Below are 23,816 nucleotides of genomic sequence, written 5' to 3'. Positions count from 1 at the left end.
CTGCACAGTGGGAACTGCTAGTCCGCCATCACTGTGCATAGATAACTAGCCCGGAGTTGAGTGCAGTCTGTGGTGGCTAAGTGACTATATCAAGCAAGAGACTCGGGGAAAGGTCGAGGGGAGGAATTGTTCAGCTTTCCACCTGCATGCTTCCCTGCAACGGCCCAAACAAAGTCTTTCATGTGAACACAGAGACGACCGAATAAATCACTATAAATGTCCAACCTCAGCAAAGGCGGCACCAAGAAGGACACCAAGATGAGGATACGAGCCTTTCCTGTAAGTTGTAGCCGGAGACGGGGCTCCGAAGAGGGCGGGCGTAGAGACGCGAGAGCCGGGGATTTGATAGGGTTATGCCGAAGCAGAGGCCTATTTCGTAGTAAACAATGGCGTATGGAGTTTCCAGTCATCAATTCACTTGTTATATGGGAAGGGGTGTCACTACATTGGCTAGTTAGCCAATGTTTGTCAAAAGAAAATGCAAACGTTTAGCTTGTTAGCTAGCTAACATTAGCCTGACTCAGTTTGGCTTGCTTAGCTACTGGTTAGCTAGTTTGCTAACCTGGCTACTTCAGTTTCGGGGTCATAGCTTTGTTGACTAAGCTAACATTACCTAGCCGTGTGGCCTTTTGACACTTGTTATGAATAGATCTGTCAGTTAGCTAGCTAGCTGCATGAAGGAGGAAGTGGGAGTTGTGAATAGCCTGCTTTATTTGTTTTTGAAGTTCTATGACACATGTCTGTTCATTTTAGTCTAGAGCATATTACTGTTTGCCAAACATTGTCCTATTTAGCTGGCTAGCTAAATGGCTAACTAGCTAGTTGCGTGTCAGTCGTCCACTGTGCCTGGTTTACCGGTAGCTAAGATAAGGTTTGTGAGCTATGAATCCGAGCAACACTACGGAACGTTGTTTTCGTTCTCGTTTGAAAAAGGATAGTCATGTGAATAAACGGCTAACATTAGATGGGTCATATAAAATGTCCGTAGCATGTATTAGGCTAGGTAACATTTGCATTATTGGATATTTGGCATATGTGGTTATAGGGTTTTCGTTTGTAAGAGCAGCAAACATTTAATTTAGTATCTAACGTTATCTCTAGCTGGCTAGCTAACGCACCGTAACCAGAATGCACCCGCAAAATGGTTGTCGCATGCAGGGCATTTATTAGTCTAGCTAACTCGCTAGCCAGGTGCAGCGCGCGTCTACATTGTAAGCTCTGAAATGGCTAAACCAATGTATTCAATGCCATAGATGGACAGCTGTGTTTTTAATAATCTGTGGCCTCATGTGTCGGCATCGTTTCATTCAGTTGCAGCGTGTTAGGCAGTTGGTGCTACTAGGCCAGGTAGGAAGTGTAGCTAACTGTTTATTTTTGAAGTTTTCCCCCCCACCTCCCAAGACATTCATGAACTCCGTTCAATACGTGATATAATGCCAAATTGTTTTGCTGACGAGTAAGCTAAATACATGCCAATCCTGTAAAATTGGTAGTATTCAGATAACAAGGAACATTTTCTTGGCAGTATGGTAGACTAGTCCCGGCGTTCTTGCATGTGGTGTGATTTTTTTTTTTTTTAAACGCGTATGAAAAGGTGATTGCACACACCTGGCTCAACTATAAATTGCAGCACAGTACCGAAATAGATAACTTGGTTCTAACCAGACGGGTTTCGTAATCCTTTTCTTAAAATGCAGCCAGTCACGCTGTCTGTGAAATGAAGCAAATGTTACCTCGTTATGTAACTTTATACCTTTAAATATATTTATGACATGGGCATGAATGAACCTCGCTGCCTTCTTGTACTACATTGTAACGTAAAAACCAGTTGTCATGTTTTTAAAAGCCAGGTTCCCTGCTAATATTTTGCTTTTTATGGCTAATTCGGCATAATGCTAGTTAACAATTGCCTTTACCCACTGTGCGTTACCACAAACGAGCAGTCTAGACACATATTTATGATTGTAGTGCGTTTATTTTCGGCCCATTTGACCAGGATATGCAACGATTTCACCAGTTTTTTTAAACGTTTCCTTCAAGTTATGCATCTATTACGACTACTAAAAGTTCAACGTTACATTCTGGTTTTAGGTGCAGATAAGGCACCAGTCTAACACCTATTCGTGAATTGCACGTTATCCTTTTCGCAAGCGATTGCCTGTGATTTTAAGGAAACGCTTTGTTCGTTTAGCAGTGAGTGAATGAACTTGTACGTGTTTGTCTTGGTTGACAACCACTGCCGTGTAGCATGTGTGGGTGAAACCCTTACTTGGAAAAATGACTGATGGTTTGACAGGTTTCGTTGCACGGAGACAAAAAGAATCCTTATGCTGGAATTCGTGGAGTTGGAGAATCAGTGTAATTTTTAATTGGGTTTTAAGGACTCTCAAACCAGGCGCCATGTTTCCATGGTTTCAGACCTACTTGGAGTACTTTTTTAATACATTGGTTCTGTTGTGGGGAGTCCTCGCGGCTTTGCGCACACGGAAACTGCTAATGAGCCCAGTCCCTGCGAGCAGTGTTTGTTTACATACACGTGCAATAACCGTTAGAGCCGGTTTCTAGCTTACTCGACATTTGCATAAGTCTTGGCGCTGCCCCCCGTTTTTGGCCCCTCTGAGACGCCGTGCCAGCCATTGGCGCTTGGAGGCCGGTGCAGTCAGACCCGGGCCGATTCCAGCGGCGGTGCCTCTTTCCCAGGACGGTGATAAAGGCCGAAGCCGCGTGCAAGTATGTAATCGCAAGCACGCGCAAATCGTCACCGTTTCCCCGGGCCAATGCAGGGACAGGGACAGTTCTTGCTACAGAATCGCAGTTAGGTCTGATCTGACCATGTGTGAAGATACGCGAACGTGTTTATGTTGAACCCACAGTACGTGGAGACCAGGGTTTTTAGGTCGGTCTCAGAGAATTTATGGGTTTTTTTTTGTTTTGGGGGGGGGATCTCCGAGACTGAAAGTACAAAGATGATAAGGGGGGAACTTGCCCCCATCTTCTGCTGTTTCCCGTAAAGGCAAGCTGGAGGGTACAAATGTAATCCATCTCCAAGTGAAAAGACTGGGCCCAGAGAACGAGAAGGGCTGGAGCTTGCGTGAGTGTACAAACCAGCTGCCCATGGAGATGGATGGAGCAGAGAAACACGAACATTTTTAACTTGGGTACCACTCTCCAACATCCATTGGGTCTTCCTCAACACGAGTCTCTTTCAACATCATGGCCTAATCATGAGTCTCTTCTCCTCACACATGTCTCATTGGCTCTTCCCTCTAAAACAATCCACAGGTCGGCTTTCTTCTTTTCAAATTATATCTCATGAGTGTCCTTCCTGTACTGCAGGGTTGAACTGCCGACAGGTGGCTTGAAGGGCTGGAGTGCTTATCATAGTTGGAATCTCCACCCGTTGGTTTGAACAAATCTCTTATCCCAAGGGTGTGGGCGTATTTTGCCGTGTAGGTGTTTGTATTAACATAGCTGGTGACTGGTTTTTTTTAGTGTTGTCCTGATCGCCGATCCTCACCACGCACTGTCCGTGAGGAGAACTGGCCCATGAAAGTGGCTTGAGGGTGTGATGTAACAGACTGGAATATGTTTCCCTTGGGCAAGGAACAGAAGTACTTGCTTTAGTCCCAAAGCGTGATGTGGGCGATTTAGAACGTGCTGTTGTTGTATTAACCGTGCCGTGGTGATGAGTCATTCTCTAGCTCTGTATGAATGTACAGATCCTTATCTCAAGTCGAGTGAGTGAGGAGCAAGCTTTCAGTTTAGAAAATGACCGGTTTGACAGGGTGTGATCGTTCAGGCTGTGACTGTTTCTCCTGCGAAAGGAGATGTGGAAATGTTAGTGAGCTCCAACACCCTTGTTTTCCCCACTAATATTAGGCAGGTAAACCACTTATTAAATCTGCATTCATACATTTGAATTTATGAATTCAACAGTGGTCTTGGACAGACTATTCATTGAATGGATGGAATGGAATGGAATAAATGTATTTATTTGTAAAGTGCTGTATGTTAAGGAGTATTGTCTTGACCGGGCAGTTGCTCACTTAGTTGTTTCGATGTGAACTTGTCACCCTGTGTTTTGTTAAGCTGCTGAGGGCGGAATGAAATATGGCGCTCTGCTCCTTGTTTGCGTGTCCTGCTCTCTTGAGAAGGGCCTTGCCAGGACATCAGGTTTTGTGCCTTGATCCTAGGTAATTAAAACATATAATTTGTCATTTAATAATAATAATACTACATTTATCCCACTCATTGTTTTGAGGTGATTTGTATTTGCGCACTGCGTACGTTGTATCGTCTCCTTGGCCTGCCCTTTGCTGCAGAGGTCTTGTTGTTTTCTCAGCGCTACCAGGGGGGAAAAAAAACAGGCTCTGCTTTAATCATTTGTTGATGTTGAGTCCAGGAGGCCTCCAAAAACCACGTCCTCATTTAACCAATCAGGGGCATAGTCCGGTGGCCTGCTGCCGTAGACTTGTTTCTGCCACTCAGCGTGAATAGAGAGGGCTGAGCGTTCCCTCTTGGCTTGAGGGCCGATGTTCTGTCTGCTCGCTCACCGGCGTTGTAGTCGCACGCTGATCCATAATTTGTTAGGGGGGGGGGGGGGGGGGGTCAAGGTAATGACATGCGCCCATACGCCAAAATTTATGAACCTTCGTGTTTCATAAAAACAGCGTAGTACAGCTGTTGGGCAACTGGACTTGCAAGCTACTGAGGTTTGCTGGTTCAGTTCCCAGGCGGGACAAAGCGAAGGTACCGACGTGAAGAAGCTTTAACGGATGTCCAGCTTTATAATTGGATTGTGTGTATTTAAGAACGTTGGGCGCAGAATGCAAAAAAAGTTGTTTGCCTACGCAACCCCTGCACCATAGACGCTAAATTAAAAAAAGAAACAGTTTAAATGAGCTAAACAAAAACCAGTTGTTTTTAAAAAAAAAAATTTTACTTTGCTTTAGATTCTCTTTCATGTTCGTGGGGCAGTGGAATCGGAGAAAGACGACGGGTTGAAACGGGGGCTTTCTTTGTGTGCTTTCCTCGCGTGGTTCATTGAAGCCCGTCACACGGGGTAAAGCACAGGGGTGAAGCAGCCGTCACGGTTTTTTTTAAATAGTTTTTTTAAAGAACATCCTCTCTGGTGCGACTTCCTGTTCCGCGTGCGTCTCTCGGCGGTTCGGTGACGCGCCGTTCTGACGCACAGCCGCCCCCCCCCCCGGCGCTGGTGCCCGTCTTTCTGAGCGCGTGGCGGCGGTGCCCGTCTCCCTGGCGATGCGCTGCGCGTGCCAGGGCTGCAGTCCGCTTCAGTGGGAGCGAACTCATTCACCCTTCCTCCTGCTCCTCTGCAGCCCTTTCACACAGCTGTAAACTAATTAGATCCTCCTTTAAGGAGCTACTGATGGGGGGGGGGCGGGGCATGAGGGGGGCGGGGGTGGCAGAGGCGGGGGGGATGTCTGTTAACCTTGCTGAGTCATTTCAGAGTTATTTTTTTTTTTCTTTTTTCTCTTTTTGGGGAGGAGGAAGAGGAAGCTGCAGGGCTCTACAGTGCTCCCATTTTAGGAGCATTTGCTCCTGAAAATTGATGTGTGGCCGGAACTGGAAAAATGATTCAGGAGCACATCTACTAATTGGGATGCATTAGCATGCTCCTAAAATTTTTCAGCTTGGGAGGCCCTGTGCCCCTTGGGTAAAGCCCTGGGAGGGGGGTTGAAGGTGTTCCACCGGGCTCAGTAGACTTGCTCCGAGCGGCACTCTGCTGATAGGTGGCCCCCCTCCCCTTCCTTTCTGTTTGCTGTACGTCTGTACGCAAATCATAGGGGCCGGGGAGTTGCGGCCTCGGCACTTACTGTGTTTGGCTTTCGGCTGACGCGCTTATCCAGAGCGGCCTGCGCAGGGCCTGCGTTCAGCAGGTGCGGTCCATTCCTGGGAGGAGGATGGAGACCGAAGCCCTTTAGGTTTGGTGCCTTCCTCCATGTTCGTGCTCCCCCGGGCAGGGATCGAACCAGCAAACCTCGGAGTTACAAACCCAGTTACCCAAAATTTAGCCTGTCATGACTGTCATGTTACATGATGTGATGGCTGTAGAGGGGAGCATATTTGCATACAGCATGGCTGCCCAACCGTGTGCCTGGAGGTCTACCGTCCTGTTGGATTCCACTCCAACCCTGACAAAACACACCTCATTCAACAGCTAGAGCAGGGCTGCCCAACCCTGCTCCTGGAGATCTACCGTCCTGCAGGTTTTCACTCCAACCCTGACAAAGCCACACCTCATTCAACAGCTAGAGCAGGGCTGCCCAACCCTGCTCCTGGAGATCTACCGTCCTGCAGGTTTTCACTCCAACCCTGACAAAGCCACACCTCATTCAACAGCCAGAGATCTCCTTGAGCTACTGATTAGAAGTATCAGGTGTGCCAAATTAGGGCTGGAGTGAAAACCTGCAGGCCGGTAGATCTCCAGGTGCAGGGTTGGCAGCCCTGGCGTACAGCAGTGGGTCTGGATCATTTTTTAAGAGTCACGTTTTAGTGAGGGCACACCTAGTTCTGTTTTATAGCAAGTTCCATCAAGTCGTTAGGGTTCGAGTTTATTAGATTTTTTTTTCCTTCGTTATATTGCATGTGCATCAGTGACGGAAGTGCAGCAGGGACTGAAAGTGTTGAGCATTGGTTTTATTGTAACTTTGCTGAGTCATCTTGCCTCACAGTCACAAAAGGCACTTCTTTTCGAGCTTCCTGTTGCCGGGGGGGGGGGGGGATTCTTGGGATTACCCAGAATTCCACATTCTCTGGTGTCAGCTGTGGGTGAGCCATGTCTCGGGGGGGAAGAGTTTGGGCGGTGGGGAAAAAAAAAAAAAAAACGAGTTTCTGCAAACTTCCCTGGAAGTCAGTTTGCCCTCAATGGAGGGTCAACCCTGGGCGTCTCGCTTATCGTTTGAAATGTTGGAATTTTTGCACCCATTGGAAGGCCACTCATGCCCTTTGTTGACTGTAAGGGCCCAGATATAACTGGGTGTTCAGGCTCGGCCTCTTCCATCACACTAGTGTGTACATTTATGCTTGGCGGGGATGACCTGCTGTCTGTCATTCAAATAGCCTCAGCTGTAGCTTTGCTAGTCAAACCCCTGTACGATCAGCAGTGTCTCCTGTAAGGAGCGCGCTGATGCTAAAGCTCTTTAAGTGGGGGGGGGGGGTTAGGGTTAGGGTTAGGGTTGGGGGGGGGGAAACTGCTTTCCCATCACATTCTGCGCGTTGGCTGACTAGGTAGTCCTCCTGCAGTGCTTCTGTTGCTAGCCGCCCAGTTAGCACGGACGTTAGCCTGCAGCTAGGGGCGACATAGCTCAGGAGGTAAGACCGATTGTCTGGCAGTCGGAGGGTCGCCGGTTCAAACCCCGCCCTGGGCGTGTCGAAGTGTCCTTGAGCAAGACACCTAACCCCTAACGGCTCTGGCGAATGAGAGGCATCAGTTGTAAAGCACTTTGGATAAAAGCGCTATATAAATGCAGCCCATTCCATTCCCTGTACGATCAGCAGTGTCTCCTGTAAGAAGCGCGCTGATGCTAAAGCTCTTTAAGTGGGAGTGGGGAACTGCTTTCCCATCACGTTCTGCACGTTGGCTGACTAGGTAGTCCTCCTGCAGTGCTTCTGTTGCTAGCCGCCCAGTTAGCGCGGACGTTAGCCTGCAGCTACAAGTGACATCTGCACGCGGTTGGATCTGTAGTCGCGTGTTGGATCGCCCGCGCCAGCTTGATCCGGTATTCGCCTTTTTGCGGCCTCGTGTGGCATGAGGTGCACCTCCCCTACCAGTACCAATCGGACGCTGAGGAGAAGACTGCCACGTAATGCTGCAGAGCCGCTCTCCTCGTTTCCACAGGCGAAGGACGGCATTGAATTGGAACGGTTAGGAAATCGGATCGTGTACCTACTCCCTTATGCATGGATTTAAATGGGCATAGCCAGATGATGGTCACAGATCAGGCCATTTTAGACGGAATATCTTTTTATCCCCCCAGTATTCAGGATGGAGTTTTTCTTTCCTGTGATTGTTCATTTTGGTTAGTGACCTGTTTTCTTTCGGAGGTCAGTTTGCAAGATGGTGAGCGTCGTGACGCCGTGTCAAGATCGGTGGCTGGTCATCCCGTTGCCCTGGCAACCACCTCTGCATTATTTAGCTGAACACTTGGGGAGGCGAGATTGGGGAGGAAGTTCTGGAACTGACTTGCGGACAAGCATCTATGGATTAGAAGCGTGGCTGCATCTGTTAAGCTTCCTTTAACACGATCTTTCACAATTATGTTGGGGAAAACATTGATGCTTGCCTTATTTTATTTCATACCTGCGTTGGTAAGTGGTGTGATTTAATAATATAATGTTAAATCCCTGTGTTGGACATCGTTGCGATTCAGAAGTATCTGCAACACAGTTTATTATTATTTTTTTGTCCCCCCCCCCCACAGATGACGATGGACGAAAAATATGTCAACAACATATGGGACCTCCTGAAAAATGCCATCCAGGAGATCCAGCGCAAGAACAACAGCGGGCTGAGCTTCGAGGAGCTGTACAGGAACGCCTACACCATGGTGCTCCACAAGCACGGGGAGAAGCTGTACACGGGCCTGCGGGAGGTGGTCACGGAGCACCTCATTAACAAAGTAAGGGAAGGCCTGCTCCCCCAGGGCCCTTAACGCTGCGAAGAGGAGGTCTTCATAACCCTCCGCGTAATGTTTTCGGGTGGTCCGTCCGTCCCTCCGTCCGTCCCGATTTTCGTAAATGCAATATCTCGGGATCGCCTTGAGGGAGTTTCTTCAAATTTGGCACAAACGTCCACTCGGACTCAAGGGTGGGCTGATTAGATTTTGGTGGTCAAAGGTCAAGGTCACTGTGATCTCACAAAACACGCTTTTGGCCATAAGTTTCACACAAATGTCTAATTTGATAAAATGATGTAGTGATGACATTTTATATCCAAACTGGCTACATGTTGGCGGAGGCATACAACCGCAAGGCGGTATTTCTAGTTTGTAGTGTTATTTTTTTTTTTTTCCAAAATTCTACATCGGTGTTCTAGAACTCCATTGCCTCCAGTTACCAGTAGTGATTGTGACATCAGCGTTGGAATGTTCAGTTAAGAACGTTCTAATGCCGATGGTATCAATCACTTCCTGTTAACTGAACGCAGTGGAGTTCAGTTAAGAACGTTCCGGTCGCATATTTGCGATTTCACGCCATAAAGGGTTGAATACATAGCGGTAAAAGTCATCAGTGACTGGTCCGGCAATGAGCTTTAGCTGGCCGTGTGTGCGTATGCACGCGAGTGGAGCGGCTTTGCTCCGTGGCTGTTCTGATGAGCGCGTGCGTCACAGGCTATCCAAGCTCTTCATTTAGTACAGCAGTGGTTAAATTATGCTCAATATAAGAAGTGCATTTCTTGTTCTCCTGCTTGAGTTGATAAGTAAACCAGCTGGGACGGTTACGTTTTATGTGAATGTTAGACATGTTAAACTCATACACTGTACGCAGCACAGTGCCCTCTGTGTTTCACCTGGGGGCTTTTCTGTTCCTTATGCTGGTGCACAGAGGTATTTAACTCGCAAACCGTGCTTTAGCAACGTCTGTGCACCAGCTTAAGGTGCAGCACTTGTATCCCTTCTGAATTTTACCTGAGGGCTTTTCTGTTCTACTCTTGGGGCTAGTACAGGCAGGTTTCAGGCAGGTAACGTGTATGCGTTCAGGTGGTGAGGGCTTCATAACATTTACCTGTATTAAATTTACACATACTCCAGATAGGCTCATGGAATAAATAGCATGTATGATAAAGCCCAGTGAGCAACTTTATGAAACTAGTTTGTTGTACTGTGGGAATAATGTTTGGCGGTGGAAAATGACGCCAGTCGGCATCAGCCAATCCAGTGCTTGGTCCTGCAGCATCAGCACCTGAACAGCCAATCCATTGCTTGGTGCTGCAGCATCAGCAGCTGAACAGCCAATCCGGTTCTTTGTGCTGCGGCTTCAGCACCTGAACAGCCAATCCGGTGCTTGTGCGGTTGGTGATGATTCATGGTGCGCGGAGACCCCCCCCCCTCCAGCCTATAATCAGGGCTTCTCTTTCCCCTCTCTGTGCAGGTACGAGAAGATGTCCTCAATTCGTTAAATAATAACTTTCTGCAAACCCTGAATCAAGCCTGGAACGACCACCAGACAGCCATGGTCATGATCAGAGACATCTTAATGTACATGGTATGTGTGTCTGTCTCAGTTCCTCCCTCCCTGTGTGTGTGTGTGTGATTGTGTGATTTTTATTTCCTCTTGTAATATTTGTAGGACTGTCATGTAATTGTTGTCCCGTAGTTGCTGAATGGTTTTTTTTTTGTGAATAAACATGGCGCTGCAACCCTGGTGCTACTGAGCTGCAGGGGGCGCTGGTTTTCAAGTTTACTCTAATAGGCCACTTAAAGCAGCTGGTTGCACAGTTACCCCGCCTGAGTTCTTGGGTCAGAATTGATTGCAGATTTTTATGCTGAGGACCAGGGTTGCAGACCCCTGTATGCAGACGATCGTTCTGACTTGAGCTAAATGTTCCGATATTGGCAATTTTTTTAGAAAGCATGTAGGCGATGATCTGTGGTGGCCTCTCCAAGCTCAATCAGAACATCGGCACACATTGTACCGCGTTACATAATTACATTACAGGCATTTAGCAGACACTCTCATCAAGAGTTTTAGTGTTTCTTTTAACGTATTAACCGTTTATACGGCTGGATATACTGAAGCAGTGCAGGTTAAGCACCTTGCTCGTGGGTACAACGGCAGCGTCCTACATGGGAATCGAACCTGCAACCTTCAGGTTAGAAGCCCAGTTAATGTAATGCTACCTAACAGCAATCGCTGTTAATGTTGGCCTGTTGAAGGTGGTGCAGCCTTGGCCCGAAAGGGCTCTGGGGCGTTTTTTTTTTGGGACGCGATCCCGCCCAGAGCCGGGGTCACGGCGAGACGCGTCATCGCTCGGTCAAACCACGGGCTCCTTTGCGCAACGTTCTAACCGGTCCAGAGTTGCGAAAGCGGCCTGGCTGCCATCGTGAGAATGAGTAGCGGGAAGACCGGAGCGGGTTTAACGTAAGCCGCTGAGTGTTTCCTCCAAATCCCCACCGTTCACCTTAAAGAGGTGTGGTCATGTGACCTTGGGGTGTGGTCGCCGGCTTGTAGTGCCTAAGTGCCGCAGCGTGACTGGACTCTGGGAGTAGCATGCCAACTAAAGAGAGCCTTGCCTAACGGGATTGGGGGGTTTTAAACTCCTAATGACCCCCCCCCCCCTTCCAGTTTGCTCATCTTCTTCACAAACTCAAACATTTGTGTGTGTGTGTGATTGTCTGTGTCTGTGTGTGTTTGTGTGTGCGTGCATGTATATATAAGGAGGCGTTGGTCTGATATAAGTTTTCATGGCTTTTTTGGTAAATATTTTCAAGTTTGCTCTGCTTGTTGTGTGAAATATTTCAGTTTGAATGTGTGTTAACAGAAAAGATGGTGTTCACCCCCTTGTTCTGGGGAAACTTCCCTTCAGAGAGGTGTGATAACCGTGTCTGATCACCGTCCTCTTCCTCTTCCTCTTCCTCGGGTGGCCCGCAGGACCGCGTGTATGTGCAGCAGAACAATGTGGAGAACGTGTACAACCTGGGCCTGATCATCTTCAGGGACCAAGTGGTCCGCTACGGCTGCATCCGAGACCACCTCCGACAGACGCTCCTGGACATGATCGCGCGGGAGCGCAAGGGCGAGGTGGTCGACAGGTGAAAATAAAAATATGAAAAACAAAAATGAAACGGCACTGTTCTGCGTTCCCTGCCCTCTCTACTTGCCTGTTTCTTCATTGACCCTTTGAAGAGTAGAATTTGAATGTCTTTTTTTTTTTTCTTCCTCAAGTCAGTGTTCTAGAACTCCCGTCGCTGCCACCAGCAGTGATTGTGACATCAGCATTAGAGCATTCTAGTTGCGTATTTGTGGTCCTACGCATTAAAGGGTGAAAATACCATTGTAAATAGAAGTGTCACTGCTTGCATAATGTCACCCATTTTGTAATCACAGGAAGTGGGGGATTTTTTAAATGTGGTTAAGTAGTTTGACGGTTTCGTAGACACTGTATGTGGCCAGGTTTCACAGATACTATCCGTGGATTTGAGTATGAGTGAGTATGAATCATAAATTAAGTAACGCGAGACCCTGGAATACAGCCCTAAAACCTGACGTTTCTCTGTGCCGGCATTGTGGTGGCCTGGGGTGGCCCACTGTATTGATTTTACAGGAAAGCATTACCTGCTCACTTGGCTGTGCGCGAATGAAACGTGCCGTAAAAAGGTGACGTGTAGCCATTTCGTGAGCATAGTTGTATTTTGCGTGAACTCACTCCGATGGCTTGTACAGTGTTCCCGGGTAACTGAGAGCTCCACGTTCAGTAACAGGTTTTTTTCACACGCTTACGTGTTACTCACCGTGAGGTTACGGGCTAGTAAGCCTTTTAACTTTGATTAAAGGAGTTTGCCAATAAAGCCTCTCCCTCTAATAAGTGATTGCTGTCGATGAATCTGGTTGGATTCATTTTTGATTGGACCGCTGGTTGATTGATTGATTGATTGATTGATTGATGGCACTGCCGATCCCTCAGCGGCGTTTCCATCACGACGCTGAGGTGGCAGTGTCCTGTCCCCTGATTGGTCCATGGAACGGGACGCGGCTTCCACTCGTTGGAGCGAAAAAGACGGATTTGAGCTCTGTCCTTTCAGGGGCGCCATTCGCAACGCCTGCCAGATGCTGATGATCCTGGGGCTGGAGGGGCGGTCCGTTTACGAGGAGGACTTCGAGGCCCCCTTTCTAGAAATGTCCGCCGAATTTTTCCAGGTCTGTTCAAGATAAATCCCCTAAATTTTGCCAGCTGTCGTAGTGATTTCATTACGTGTATGCACTCTATGGCAGTGGTCTCCAACCCTGGTCCTGGAGAGCTACAGGGTCTGCTGGTTTCCATAGTGACTCTGCACTTCATGAATCAATTAGAGCAGTTGGCTCAACTCACCTGGTGTCTTGGGTCTCAGTTGGGTGCTGATTTTAAGGTGAAAACTGAAACCAGCAGACCCTGTAGCTCTCCAGGGACCAGGGTTGGAGACCACTGCTCTATGGCATTGTATGAAGAGACACGTGCGGTGATGTCGGACGATTTTTAAAAAAATAGCGAACGCTTATTATTTTAAAGAGCAGCACTGATCCGTTTGATCTCCAGATGGAAAGCCAGAAGTTCCTGGCGGAGAACAGCGCCAGCGTGTACATTAAGAAGGTGGAGGCCAGGATAAATGAGGAGATCGAGCGCGTGATGCACTGCCTGGACAAGTCGACGGAGGAGCCCATCGTGAAGGTGGTGGAGCGGGAGCTCATCTCCAAGCACATGAAGACCATCGTGGAGATGGAGAACTCCGGCCTCGTGCACATGCTCAAGAACGGCAAGGCGGAAGGTACGGTTCCTCGCTCTCTCTCTCTCTCTCTCTCTCTCTCTCTCTCTCCCCCCGTCTCGCTGCGTCCGTCTGAAAGGAGGCCGTTTTTCGGTTTTGTTGGATTTGGTGACGTCTGTGGGCGACTGGTTCTCAAAAAAAAAGTTCATTTTCACTCACGGAATGCCGGCGTTCCATTCAAAAGGAATCCATTACTGGGAGCACATGGAGTGCCTATTTTTCTTAGACAGTCCAGCAGTTTTTTTTTTTTTGGGGGGTTGGGGCAACCAACAATGTCGTCTGACACGGTGATGTTGAGCAACGTATCAAACCCAGTTTCTAAATTAGTTTCGGATCGGATTTTAGACTCTTGTTCTTTCACGTTCAGGCGCGCGAGGCCCTGTGTGAGCGAGCGTCATCGCGTTTGGGGTGCTTGGCGGGATCGTGGCGGCCGAGCGCCGTCTCTCTCTCTCTTTGCGTACACGGCGCGGAAAGTTCCGGAAGGTTCCCTCGTGTCCGTCTCACACGCCCATCTCTCTCTCTCTCTCTCTCTCTCCCCCTCCCCACCCCCCCCCTCCCAGACCTGGCCTGCATGTACAAGCTGTTCAGCCGGGTGCCCAACGGGCTGAAGACCATGTGCGAGTGCATGAGCGCCTACCTGCGCGAGCAGGGCAAGGCCCTGGTGTCCGAGGAGGGCGAGGGCAAGAACCCCGTCGACTACATCCAGGTAAGCTCCCCCCGCGGGACGGGCCCGCCGCTCTCCGTTCAGCCGGGGCGGCTCGCTCGCCGGATTCCCAGTGTCCATGTAGTCCACGTTGTGTCCTTGTCTGTGCCGTTGTAACGTTTTGCTTGTCTAGCGTATGACTAAGTTCTGTAAAAAAAATTTTTTTAAAAAAGCTCAGTTATCGAGCGATCGCTGTGAGATCACTGGGCTCGGCTCCAGTGCAGAGATCTACCAGCTCTTCGGTCGTCGCCGTTGGGCAGTTGGCCGCTAGGCCTTCAGAACGCAAAGCGAAGGTTAAAGCTGCATAGCTGGATGCACGTGGTCCTTGCTTGTGTTAGCGGTGGTTGTTGGGGTGAGATACACATGGCGTGTTTGGCATTCTTTGAGTTTACGAAGTTGTGTTTTGACACACACAGAATTGATGCCTCTGACTGTCACTGTATGCAGTGGTGTTAGTGTAGCTGTTCAACAGCTTTCTGTCTCTCTCTTTCTCTCTCTCTCTCTCTCCCTCTCTCTCCCTCTCTCTCCCGCCCTCACCCTCTCCCCTTGATCTCTCACTCTCTCTCTCTCTCTCTCTCTCTCTCTGCCCCTCCCTCTCACTCCCTCCCCCCTTCTCCCTCCCTCCCCCTCACTCTCTTCATACTTGGTCTCTGCCCTCACTCTCCTCCCTCCTTCCCTCCTCCTCTCACTCTCTCTCCTTCCCTCTCTGTCTCTCTCCCCCTCCCTCTCTCCCTCTCCCCCTCACCCCCTCCTCTCTCCTCTCTCTCTCTCAGGGGCTGCTGGATCTGAAGACGCGCTTCGACCGTTTCCTGCAGGACTCCTTCAATAACGACCGGCTCTTCAAGCAGACCATCGCCGGGGACTTTGAGTACTTCCTCAACCTCAACTCGCGCTCGCCGGAGTACCTCTCGCTCTTCATCGACGACAAGCTGAAGAAGGGCGTCAAAGGAGTGAGTTGCACCTTACCCCGCCCTCCCTATCAGCCAATTGCTGTTCCTCCACCCCCCCATCATCCAATCACTGTTCCTTCTCCCTCACTATTGTCCAGTCACTATTCCTCCACCCTTCCTGTTGTCCAATCACTGTTCCTTCACCCTTCCTGTTGTCCAATCACGCCGTTCCTTCACCCTTCCTGTTGTCCAATCACGCGTTCCTTCACCCTTCCTGTTGTCCAATCACTGTTCCTCCACCCTTCTGTTGTCCAATCATGCCGTTCCTTTGCCCTTCCTGTTGTCCAATCACGCCGTTCCTTCGCCCTTCCTGACGCTGCTGTTGGACACGCCTTCGGTCACACGCCACGCACGGTCCGTGTCCGGAGCAGCGAGGTGCAAACTTCCGGAACATTCTTTGAATATTTTTTGCTTTCCCCTTTTCCCCTTTGCTACACTTCCACTTACATCTGTGAAGGTGTTTAAATTCTTCCGTGAAACGTCAAATTACTGCCATTTTTTCCCAGAAGCATGCGTTTGGACTACGAAATTGAAGAGTATTTTCACTGTTTATTCATGGCACTTAAGTTGTGTGTGCCTGCTTGTGAGAGAGTGAGTTTGTGAATGACTGTATGCGTGAACTTGCTTGTGACTGCATGCGTGTGTGTGTGTCTGTGTGCATGCGTGTGTCTCTGTGTCTGTACATGTGTGTGTGTGATGTGTCTATGTGCGTGCATGTATCCATGTGACAGTAACACCCCCTCCCCCGTGTGTGTGTGTGTGAGACAGAGACAGAGAGATGTGTCTCTGTGTTAGTGTGTGTGCGTGTATCCATGTGCCAGTAACACCCCCTCCCCCGTGTGTGTGTGCAGCTGACGGAGCAGGAGGTGGAGTCCATCCTGGACAAGGCCATGGTGCTGTTCCGGTTCATGCAGGAGAAGGACGTGTTCGAGCGCTACTACAAGCAGCACCTGGCGCGCCGGCTCCTCACCAACAAGAGCGTGTCGGACGACTCGGAGAAGAACATGATCTCCAAGCTCAAGGTGAGGCTCCGCCCACCTCGCGGCACTGCGGCGCGGGGGCGCGTGTCCCATGGGGCTTTGCGCTACGCGTGGCTTTCTCTGTGCAGCGGTTACTGTCAATATCTGCTAACTGCTAAATATGCTGCAGTTAAAGGATATTGAACCTGGCCCTTTTGTGTGTCAGGTTAAGGGACAAGGGTGTGTGTGTATTGTGTGTGTACAGTGTGTGCCTGTGTGCGTGCGTATGTTTATGCGTGTGTGTGTATTGTATTTGTGTGTGTGTGTATGTGTGCGTACGTACAGTGTGTGTGTGTGTGTGTGTATTGTATTTGTGTGTGTGTATGTGTGCGTACGTACAGTGTGTGTGTGTGTGTGTGTGTGTGTGTGTGCGTACGTACAGTGTGTGTGTGTGTGTGTGTGTGTGTTTATGCGCGCGTGCAGGGTGTGTGTATGTATAGTGTGTGTGTGTATGTGTGCGTACGTACAGTGTGTGTGTGTGTGTGTGTGTGTGTGTGTGTGTGTGTGTGTGTGTGTGTGTGTGCGTACGTACAGTGTGTGTGTGTGTGTTTATGCGTGTGTGTGTGTGTGTATTGTATGTGTGTGTGTGTTTATGCGTGCGTGCGCGTGCAGGGTGTGTGTGTGTGTGTGTGTTTATGCGCGCGTGCAGGGTGTGAGGTATAGTTAAAACGCGCTGCCCTTCTCTGGGACAGACGGAGTGCGGTTGCCAGTTCACCTCCAAACTGGAAGGAATGTTCCGGGACATGAGCATCTCCAACACCACCATGGACGAGTTCCGCCAGCACCTGCAGTCCACGGGGGTAAGAGCCAACACCCAACACTACTGAACACTACTGTCAGCCATGCAGAACCCTGAACACTTCAACACTGCAGAACCCTGAACGCTGTTCAACACTGCTGAACACTGGACTACTGCTGAACACTGGACAATGCTTAACACTGGACACTGCTGAACACTACTGAACACTACTGTCAACACTGCAGAACCCTGAACACTGTTCAACACTGCAGAACACTGGGCAATGCTTAACACTGGACACTGCTGAACACTACTGTCAACACTGCAGAACCCTGAACGCTGTTCAACACTGCTGGACACTGGACAGTGCTTAACACTGGACACTGCTGAACACTGCATAAAACCTGACACTGCTGGAGACTGGTCCCTCTGAATGTTGTGTGAGTTCACAAATAAAGCCCGTTGTAGCAACAGCACTGTATGCTCACTCTCTCTCCCTCCCTTCTCCCACGCCCCCCCTCTGTCCCTCTTTCCCTCTCTCCTTCCTTCTTTCTCCCCTTTCTCTCTCCCCCACTCTCTATCCCCACCATCTCCCCCCTCACCTTCCCTCTCTCTCCCACTCCCCCTGTCTCTCCCTCTCTCTCCCCCCTCCCACTCCCCCCTCTCTCTCCCCCACTCCCCCCGTCTCTCCCTCTCCCCCCCACTCCCCCTGTCTCTCCCCCTCTCAGGTGTCTCTAGGTGGTGTTGACCTCACAGTAAGAGTGCTGACGACAGGCTATTGGCCCACGCAGTCAGCCACGCCCAAGTGCAACATCCCCCCCTCTCCCAGACACGCCTTTGAGGTCTTCAGAAGGTATGACCTTTAACCTTTGGCCTGTCACTGGAAGGACAGCAGTCTGTGTACATTAATGCTGTCTCTCTCAGTGTTCACACTTGAGTTCAGTTGTTCATTTATCAGCATCAATCAGTCCTCACCGAGTATGTATGACACAGTGTAACTTATGTAATGATACGTGCGCGCGCACACACACCTCACACCACACACACACACCACACAGACTCACTCGTGCACACATACACACTCTCTCTCACACACACACACACCACGCGGACTCGCTCTCCCTCACACGCACACACACCACGCAGACTCACTTATGCACACGCACCTCTGTCACCCACACACACTCCACGCAGACTCACTCGTGCACACACACTCTCTCACCCACACACACACACCACGCCGTCTCACTCGTGCACACACACACCTCACGCCACACACACACACCACGCAGACTCACTCGTGCACACACACTCTCACCCACACACACACCACGCAGACTCACTCGTGCACACACACTCTCTTCAACACACACACGCGGATTCGCTCTCCCCCACACGCACACACACCACGCAGACTCACTCGTGCACACACACTCTCGTGTCCGTGTGTTTGATTGACGGGTCCTCCCGCTGTCTCCGCCCCCCCCACAGGTTCTACTTGGCCAAACACAGCGGCAGGCAGCTAACACTTCAGCATCACATGGGCTCCGCGGACCTGAACGCCACCTTCTACGGGCCAATCAAAAAGGTGGGAGAGGAGCGCCAGCCTCCGGTGCATCCTGGGAAATAAGGGAACTGGAAGTGGAAGATGTGATTGGCTGTTTGATTGTAATTGGCTCCTCCCGCAGAGCTGGGAGCTCAAACTCAAATCCTGGAGCGCTGCTGTGTCTGCTGCAGTTTGGTGTGTTCCCACACTTAATTGCTCAGCCCTGATTGGCTAACGAGTTTGCGCATCTCGTTTCCAAGGCCGTTACTGGCTGCTGATTGAAAGGAAATGATGTAAAAACCAGCAGAGACTGCAACCCTCCCTCCAGCAGTTGGTCTCCCCTGTCAGAGGGTATCCTCGTTTCTGTTTTTGGCTTTTGAAGTTCACATGCAAGTTTATAATGTCCCTCTGATCTCTCTCTCCCTCCCCCCCTCTTCCATCCCTCTCTTCCCCCCCTTCCCTCTCTTTCTCTCCTCCCTCCCGTGTAGGAGGACGGGTCAGAGGTGGGTGTAGGGGGGGCACAGGTGACCGGCTCGAACACCCGAAAGCACATACTGCAGGTCTCCACCTTCCAGATGACCATCCTCATGCTCTTCAACAACAGAGAGAAGTCCACCTTTGAGGTGTGTGGGTGTGTCTGTGTGTGTGCGTGTGCATGCGCGTCTGTATGTGTGTGTCTGTGTGTGTATGTGTGTGTGCGCGTTTGTGTGTGTGTGAATGCGCGTCTGTATCTGTGTGTGTGCGCATGCGCGTCTGTGTGTGTATGTGCGTGTGTGTGCATGCGCGTGTGTGTGTGTGTGTGTGTGTGTGTGTGCATGCGCGTCTGTATGTGTGTGAGTGTGAGTGTGTGTGTGTGTGTGTGTGTGTGCACATGCGCGTCTGTGTGTGTATGTGCGTGTGTGTGCATGTGCATCTGTGTGTGTGTGTGTGTGTGTGTGCATGCGCGTCTGTGTGTGTATGTGCGTGTGTGTGTGTGTGCATGCACGTCTGTGTGTGTGTGTGTGTGTGTGTGTGCATGTGCTTCTGTATGTGTGTGAGTGTGTATGGTGTTTCTGTGTGTATGTGCGCGCACGAGCTTCTTCGTGTATCTCTGTCTCCCCCTGCAGGCTATGATATGAAACTGCCATTGGCTGTTTCAGCCAAAGCCCACATTCCCAGACTCCAAACACGTGCGTGAACACGGTCTCAGATTCATCCAGGCACCGAGCCTTATGGCTGTCCTCTAAAGCACAGTTCCCAGACTGAAGTACATACCTCCAACTATACACACCTGGTCCCCCCAAGTATGCAAAAACAGAACCGAGGCCTCTGGCTAAGACTGTCTTAGTCCATCTTTCTCCATCCCTCACGGTCTGCCTCTCTCGCTCTCTCTCTCTGACTCCGCCCCCCTCTCTCCCTCTCTCTCTCTCTCCGTCTCTCTCTCTCTGTCTGACTCTCACCCCTCTCTCTCCCTCTCTCTCTCTCTCTCTCTGACTGTCACCCCCTCTCTCTCTGTCTACTCTCACCCTCTCTCCCTCTCTCGCTCTCTCTCTCTCTCTCTCTGACTCTCGCCCCTCCCTCCCTCCCTCCCTCCTCTCTCTCTCTCTCTCTGACTCTCGCCCCTCTCCCTCTCTCTCTGACTCTCGCCCCTCTCCCTCTCTCCCTCTCTCTGACTCCGCCCCTCCCTCCTCTCTCCCTCTCTCTGACTCCGCCCCTCCTCCTCTCTCCCTCTCTCTGACTCCGCCCCCCTCTCTCCCTCTCTCTGACTCCGCCCCCCCCTCTCTCTCTCTGACTCCGCCCCCCTCTCTCGCGCAGGAGATCCAGCAGGAGACGGACATCCCCGAGCGGGAGCTGGTGCGGGCGCTGCAGTCGCTGGCGTGCGGGAAGACCACGCAGCGCGTCCTCACCAAGGAGCCGCGGTCCAAGGAGATCGAGAGCGGCCACGTCTTCACCGTCAACGACCAGTTCACCTCCAAACTGCACCGAGTCAAGATCCAGACCGGTGCGGAAGGAGGGGGAGGGGGAGGGGGGGGCTGGGCGGGGGGGGGGCGGCTTCCCTCGACACCCATGTCCCAGAGTCTGCCTCGTGTTACCGTAGAAACGGAGGAGGTCCCGCGGCCTTGTGTGCAGATAAAATAAAAAGATTTTACTGAACCAGGCGTTTTCAGCCATGAGGGCTTCGTCACTGTTGATGCAAGAATTGGGGAAGTAACAGTCCACTTAACCTTTTCAGAAGTGAAGTACACGCGCGGGGTTTTGCTCCAGTTTTGTACCATTGTGCCGCCGTAGGACATGTTTTCTAGATGTTACTTTAAAAATGTTAAGCTTTTACCTTTTGAAGCTGGGCCTTAAAAAAGGGCGACCTCCTTCCCCCTTGATAAGGTTCAGCTTCATTCGTGGTTGAACAGTCATAATGGTTTTAACCATAAGTTGTGTTTGATGTTTATGACCGAGCTGAACTGGGGAAGAGGCAGTGTCCGGACTCATCCTGAGTAGGGGGTTAAGTTGGGTTCCAGTTTGCTGGCTGTTGTTACTTCCCCCCATCGCTAGCAGATCGACGAAGGAGGCGCGCGAAGTGGTGCACAGCCAATGGCCCGTGCATCATGAGTCAGAAGCAGCACATGTCTGTAGCAGGTGAGCCAGAAACCTCTCCCCCCCCCCGACATTGTGTCAGCTGCTAAGCAGGGTCTGACGTCTGTTGACCCAGCGAGATGGAAGGAGACGTTCTGTGCAGAATCGGTGGAGGACGTACAGGAAGCACGATGTCTGAGGCTCGGCCATCGTAGCATCACTGAAGTCCAGTGAAGGACCATTGATGCAGCACTAATGTACCTAGTAGGCATGAGATTGCTCATCGAGCGACACTAGAGGAAAACCTGTACCTGCGTTGCTTGTGTTCTTGGATATTGAGCAGCTTAGTAGGGTTTTGACTGGTCTCCTTTAACTCTTTGAAGAGCAGGTTTTTTTGGAATGTTTTTCTTTTTCAAAATTCTAAGTCACTGTTCTAGAACTCCGTTCTAGCTTTCAGCCACCAGCAGCGATTAGTGTTACATCAGCATTAGAATGTTCAGCTGAGAACCTTCTGATGGCGCGTTTGTGACCTCGTCACGCCTAATGTGACCTCATCAGGGCGAAAATACGCCGCGGCGGTAAAACGGTGCGAGTCCTGATCGGTTTCGTTTGTTCGTCTCTCTCGTTTCCCAGGTAACCCAGCAGCTGAGGGCCCGGTTTCTCCCCAGTCCTGTGGTCATTAAGAAGCGCATTGAAGGACTTATTGAGCGAGAGTACTTGGCGCGGACGCCCGAGGACCGCAAAGTGTACACTTACGTAGCGTGAAACGGAGCGTCTGCGAGGAGGAGGCGAACCGGAGGCGGGCACGGAGAGCGGGAGGGGAAGAGAAAGAAAGAAAGGAAGAAACAGAAAACAAAATCCCCTTGGACTGTTTTGCGCATGGACTTGGGTAGTCCCTTTTACCTATAAATACCGGAAAAACTGACTTTCCCTTCCATTAAGAACAAAAAAAAAAAACTTACAGAAAATAAAAAATAAATGTAAAATCTGAAAGGAAAAAAAAAAAAAGACAAAAAATCCACTAAGTGTTCTAGATTATTTAAAAATTGGGCCTCTTCTCCCAGTGTGAATTTAGACTCTAGAAGGACGGGGCTAGCCTCAAGGCTGCACAGTGTCTCGTCCTTGTAGCGGTCGACTTCAAAAAGAATTCCTTGGGGAAAATGTGAATGCTCCACATTTCTTTTCTTTTTTTTTTTGTTGTTGTTTTCAATACTGTATAATAAAAGCAAAAAAAGGAAAAACAAAGAACATAAAAAGGTGAATAAAAATGTAAATGCCAAGCATGGGTTGCTGCTGACGAAGTGAAATCGGAATCGGAGGGTTAAAGGAAAACATCCCCCTAAAAGGGGGAATCGGAGGGTTAAAGTAAAACATCCCCCTAAAAGGGGGAATCGGAGGGTTAAAGGAAAACTTCACCTCAATTCCACCTTTACTGTGTTTTATTGATCCCTCTCTTTTAAAAGCAAAGCATTTTCCTCATTTGCAGTTGTTCACACGTCTCGCTCCCTACTTCCTGAATCCTAAACGTGCTTCTGACTCAGTGTTTTTTCGCTGTGCGGACTGACAGTGGGTGTTGTCAGGGCAACGGCAGACTTGTCATTCAGATGGTTTTTTTTTTTTTTAACCCCAGGTCAGATGAAGCACTCCTTTTGGTTTCATTTTTGTCTTTTTTTTCCTTCTTTTTTTTGAGCATTTGCGTTCGAGTGCTCATTGGGTTGTTTTTTTCCCTCTTGTTTTAAAAATTTTATTTTTATTCAACCTTTTATTGAACCAGGAAGGCAGTTGAGGTATGAAATCTCTTCAAGTGAGATCTGGCTAGAACAGCCATTTTGCAGTGCATACAATGCTTTTAAATCAAAATGACACATACAGTATACAATAACAAGAATCATGCCTCATTGAAATGGTTAACGTGGTAAGAAAGCCACCGTACAGCTAAAGATGGGTGAAGCTACAGCCAAATCAGCAGCGTCTTAAAAATGCTAATGTCCTGCCCAATGACATTCCTGGGACAGTGAACTTAAGTGCAAAATCGATGAAGCACTTAATATAAATGTTAGCGAACTTAATGCTAACCGAGAACTGTAATACAAATCAGCTCCATATAGCTAATGTCTAAGACAGGATTGAAACCCCCCTATACTATAATAATCATTTTAAAGAAGTGTGGGAGAAGGATGGGAGCCAAGATGCAGCCTCAAGGTGGGTCCATCAGTAATGTTTCCCCTGGTGTTCTGGTGTGTCTAAATTCCCAATCTGGCTCTCTCCAACTTGCCACCTAATCATCCCCTGATTTAATTGGCTAAAAAAAAATGTATCTTTATTTGGTTTTTACAGTTTACATTCTTTAAAACATATTTCCTTTAAAAAGGTCAAAAGGAACAGAAAATACATTTAAACATAGACATTTACTAATTTACAAGAAAATGAAAAACACAAAAAAGAACTAATCATCACCATCGAAATGTTAACATATCAAGACAAATTACCAGTACATAAAATGTATATTGAAGAAAATCAACAAATCTTCAAATGCTAATGTCTGCCCCTCCTGGGAGTGAACTTAATGAGTCAATTCGATGAGCACCTACATTATTCGCCAGGCCTTGTTATTTGAACCGAGCGAACTGCCTACTCGAAGTCAGTCCATATGAGACTATGTTTCTAGTTACAGGATTGAAATCCCCCTATACTAGCTCAATAATCATTTCCGGGAGTGGGGAGAAGGATGGGAGCAAGTTTGAACAGGCCTCAAGGCCCAAAAAGATGGGGTTGGTGTTCTGGTGTGTCAACGTTGCCTCAGTCTGCCCCTCTCAACCTTAGCCACC

At 49.4% G+C, this 23,816-nt stretch overlaps 1 protein-coding gene across 1 annotated transcript; it reads left to right on the top strand.

Annotated features, from left to right (window-relative positions):
• LOC135251956 (cullin-3-like) lies at window positions 1–22,268 on the top strand. The gene is made up of 15 exons (XM_064329837.1): window positions 1–279; window positions 8,445–8,642; window positions 10,114–10,227; window positions 11,614–11,774; window positions 12,765–12,879; window positions 13,256–13,484; window positions 14,042–14,187; window positions 14,958–15,134; window positions 15,986–16,156; window positions 16,846–16,953; window positions 17,621–17,745; window positions 18,384–18,480; window positions 18,927–19,061; window positions 20,233–20,553; window positions 21,574–22,268. Exons 1-15 carry the CDS (start codon window positions 217–219, stop codon window positions 21,751–21,753), a joined length of 2,340 nt encoding a protein of 779 aa, XP_064185907.1. The 5' UTR covers window positions 1–216; the 3' UTR covers window positions 21,754–22,268.
• The last annotated feature ends 1,548 nt before the right edge of the window (window positions 22,269–23,816 follow it).

This window comes from Anguilla rostrata, chromosome 3, assembly GCF_018555375.3.
Source record: "Anguilla rostrata isolate EN2019 chromosome 3, ASM1855537v3, whole genome shotgun sequence".
In the NCBI taxonomy this organism is placed as follows: Eukaryota; Metazoa; Chordata; class Actinopteri; order Anguilliformes; family Anguillidae; genus Anguilla; species Anguilla rostrata.
This window is presented reverse-complemented; position numbering and strand designations above follow the sequence as displayed.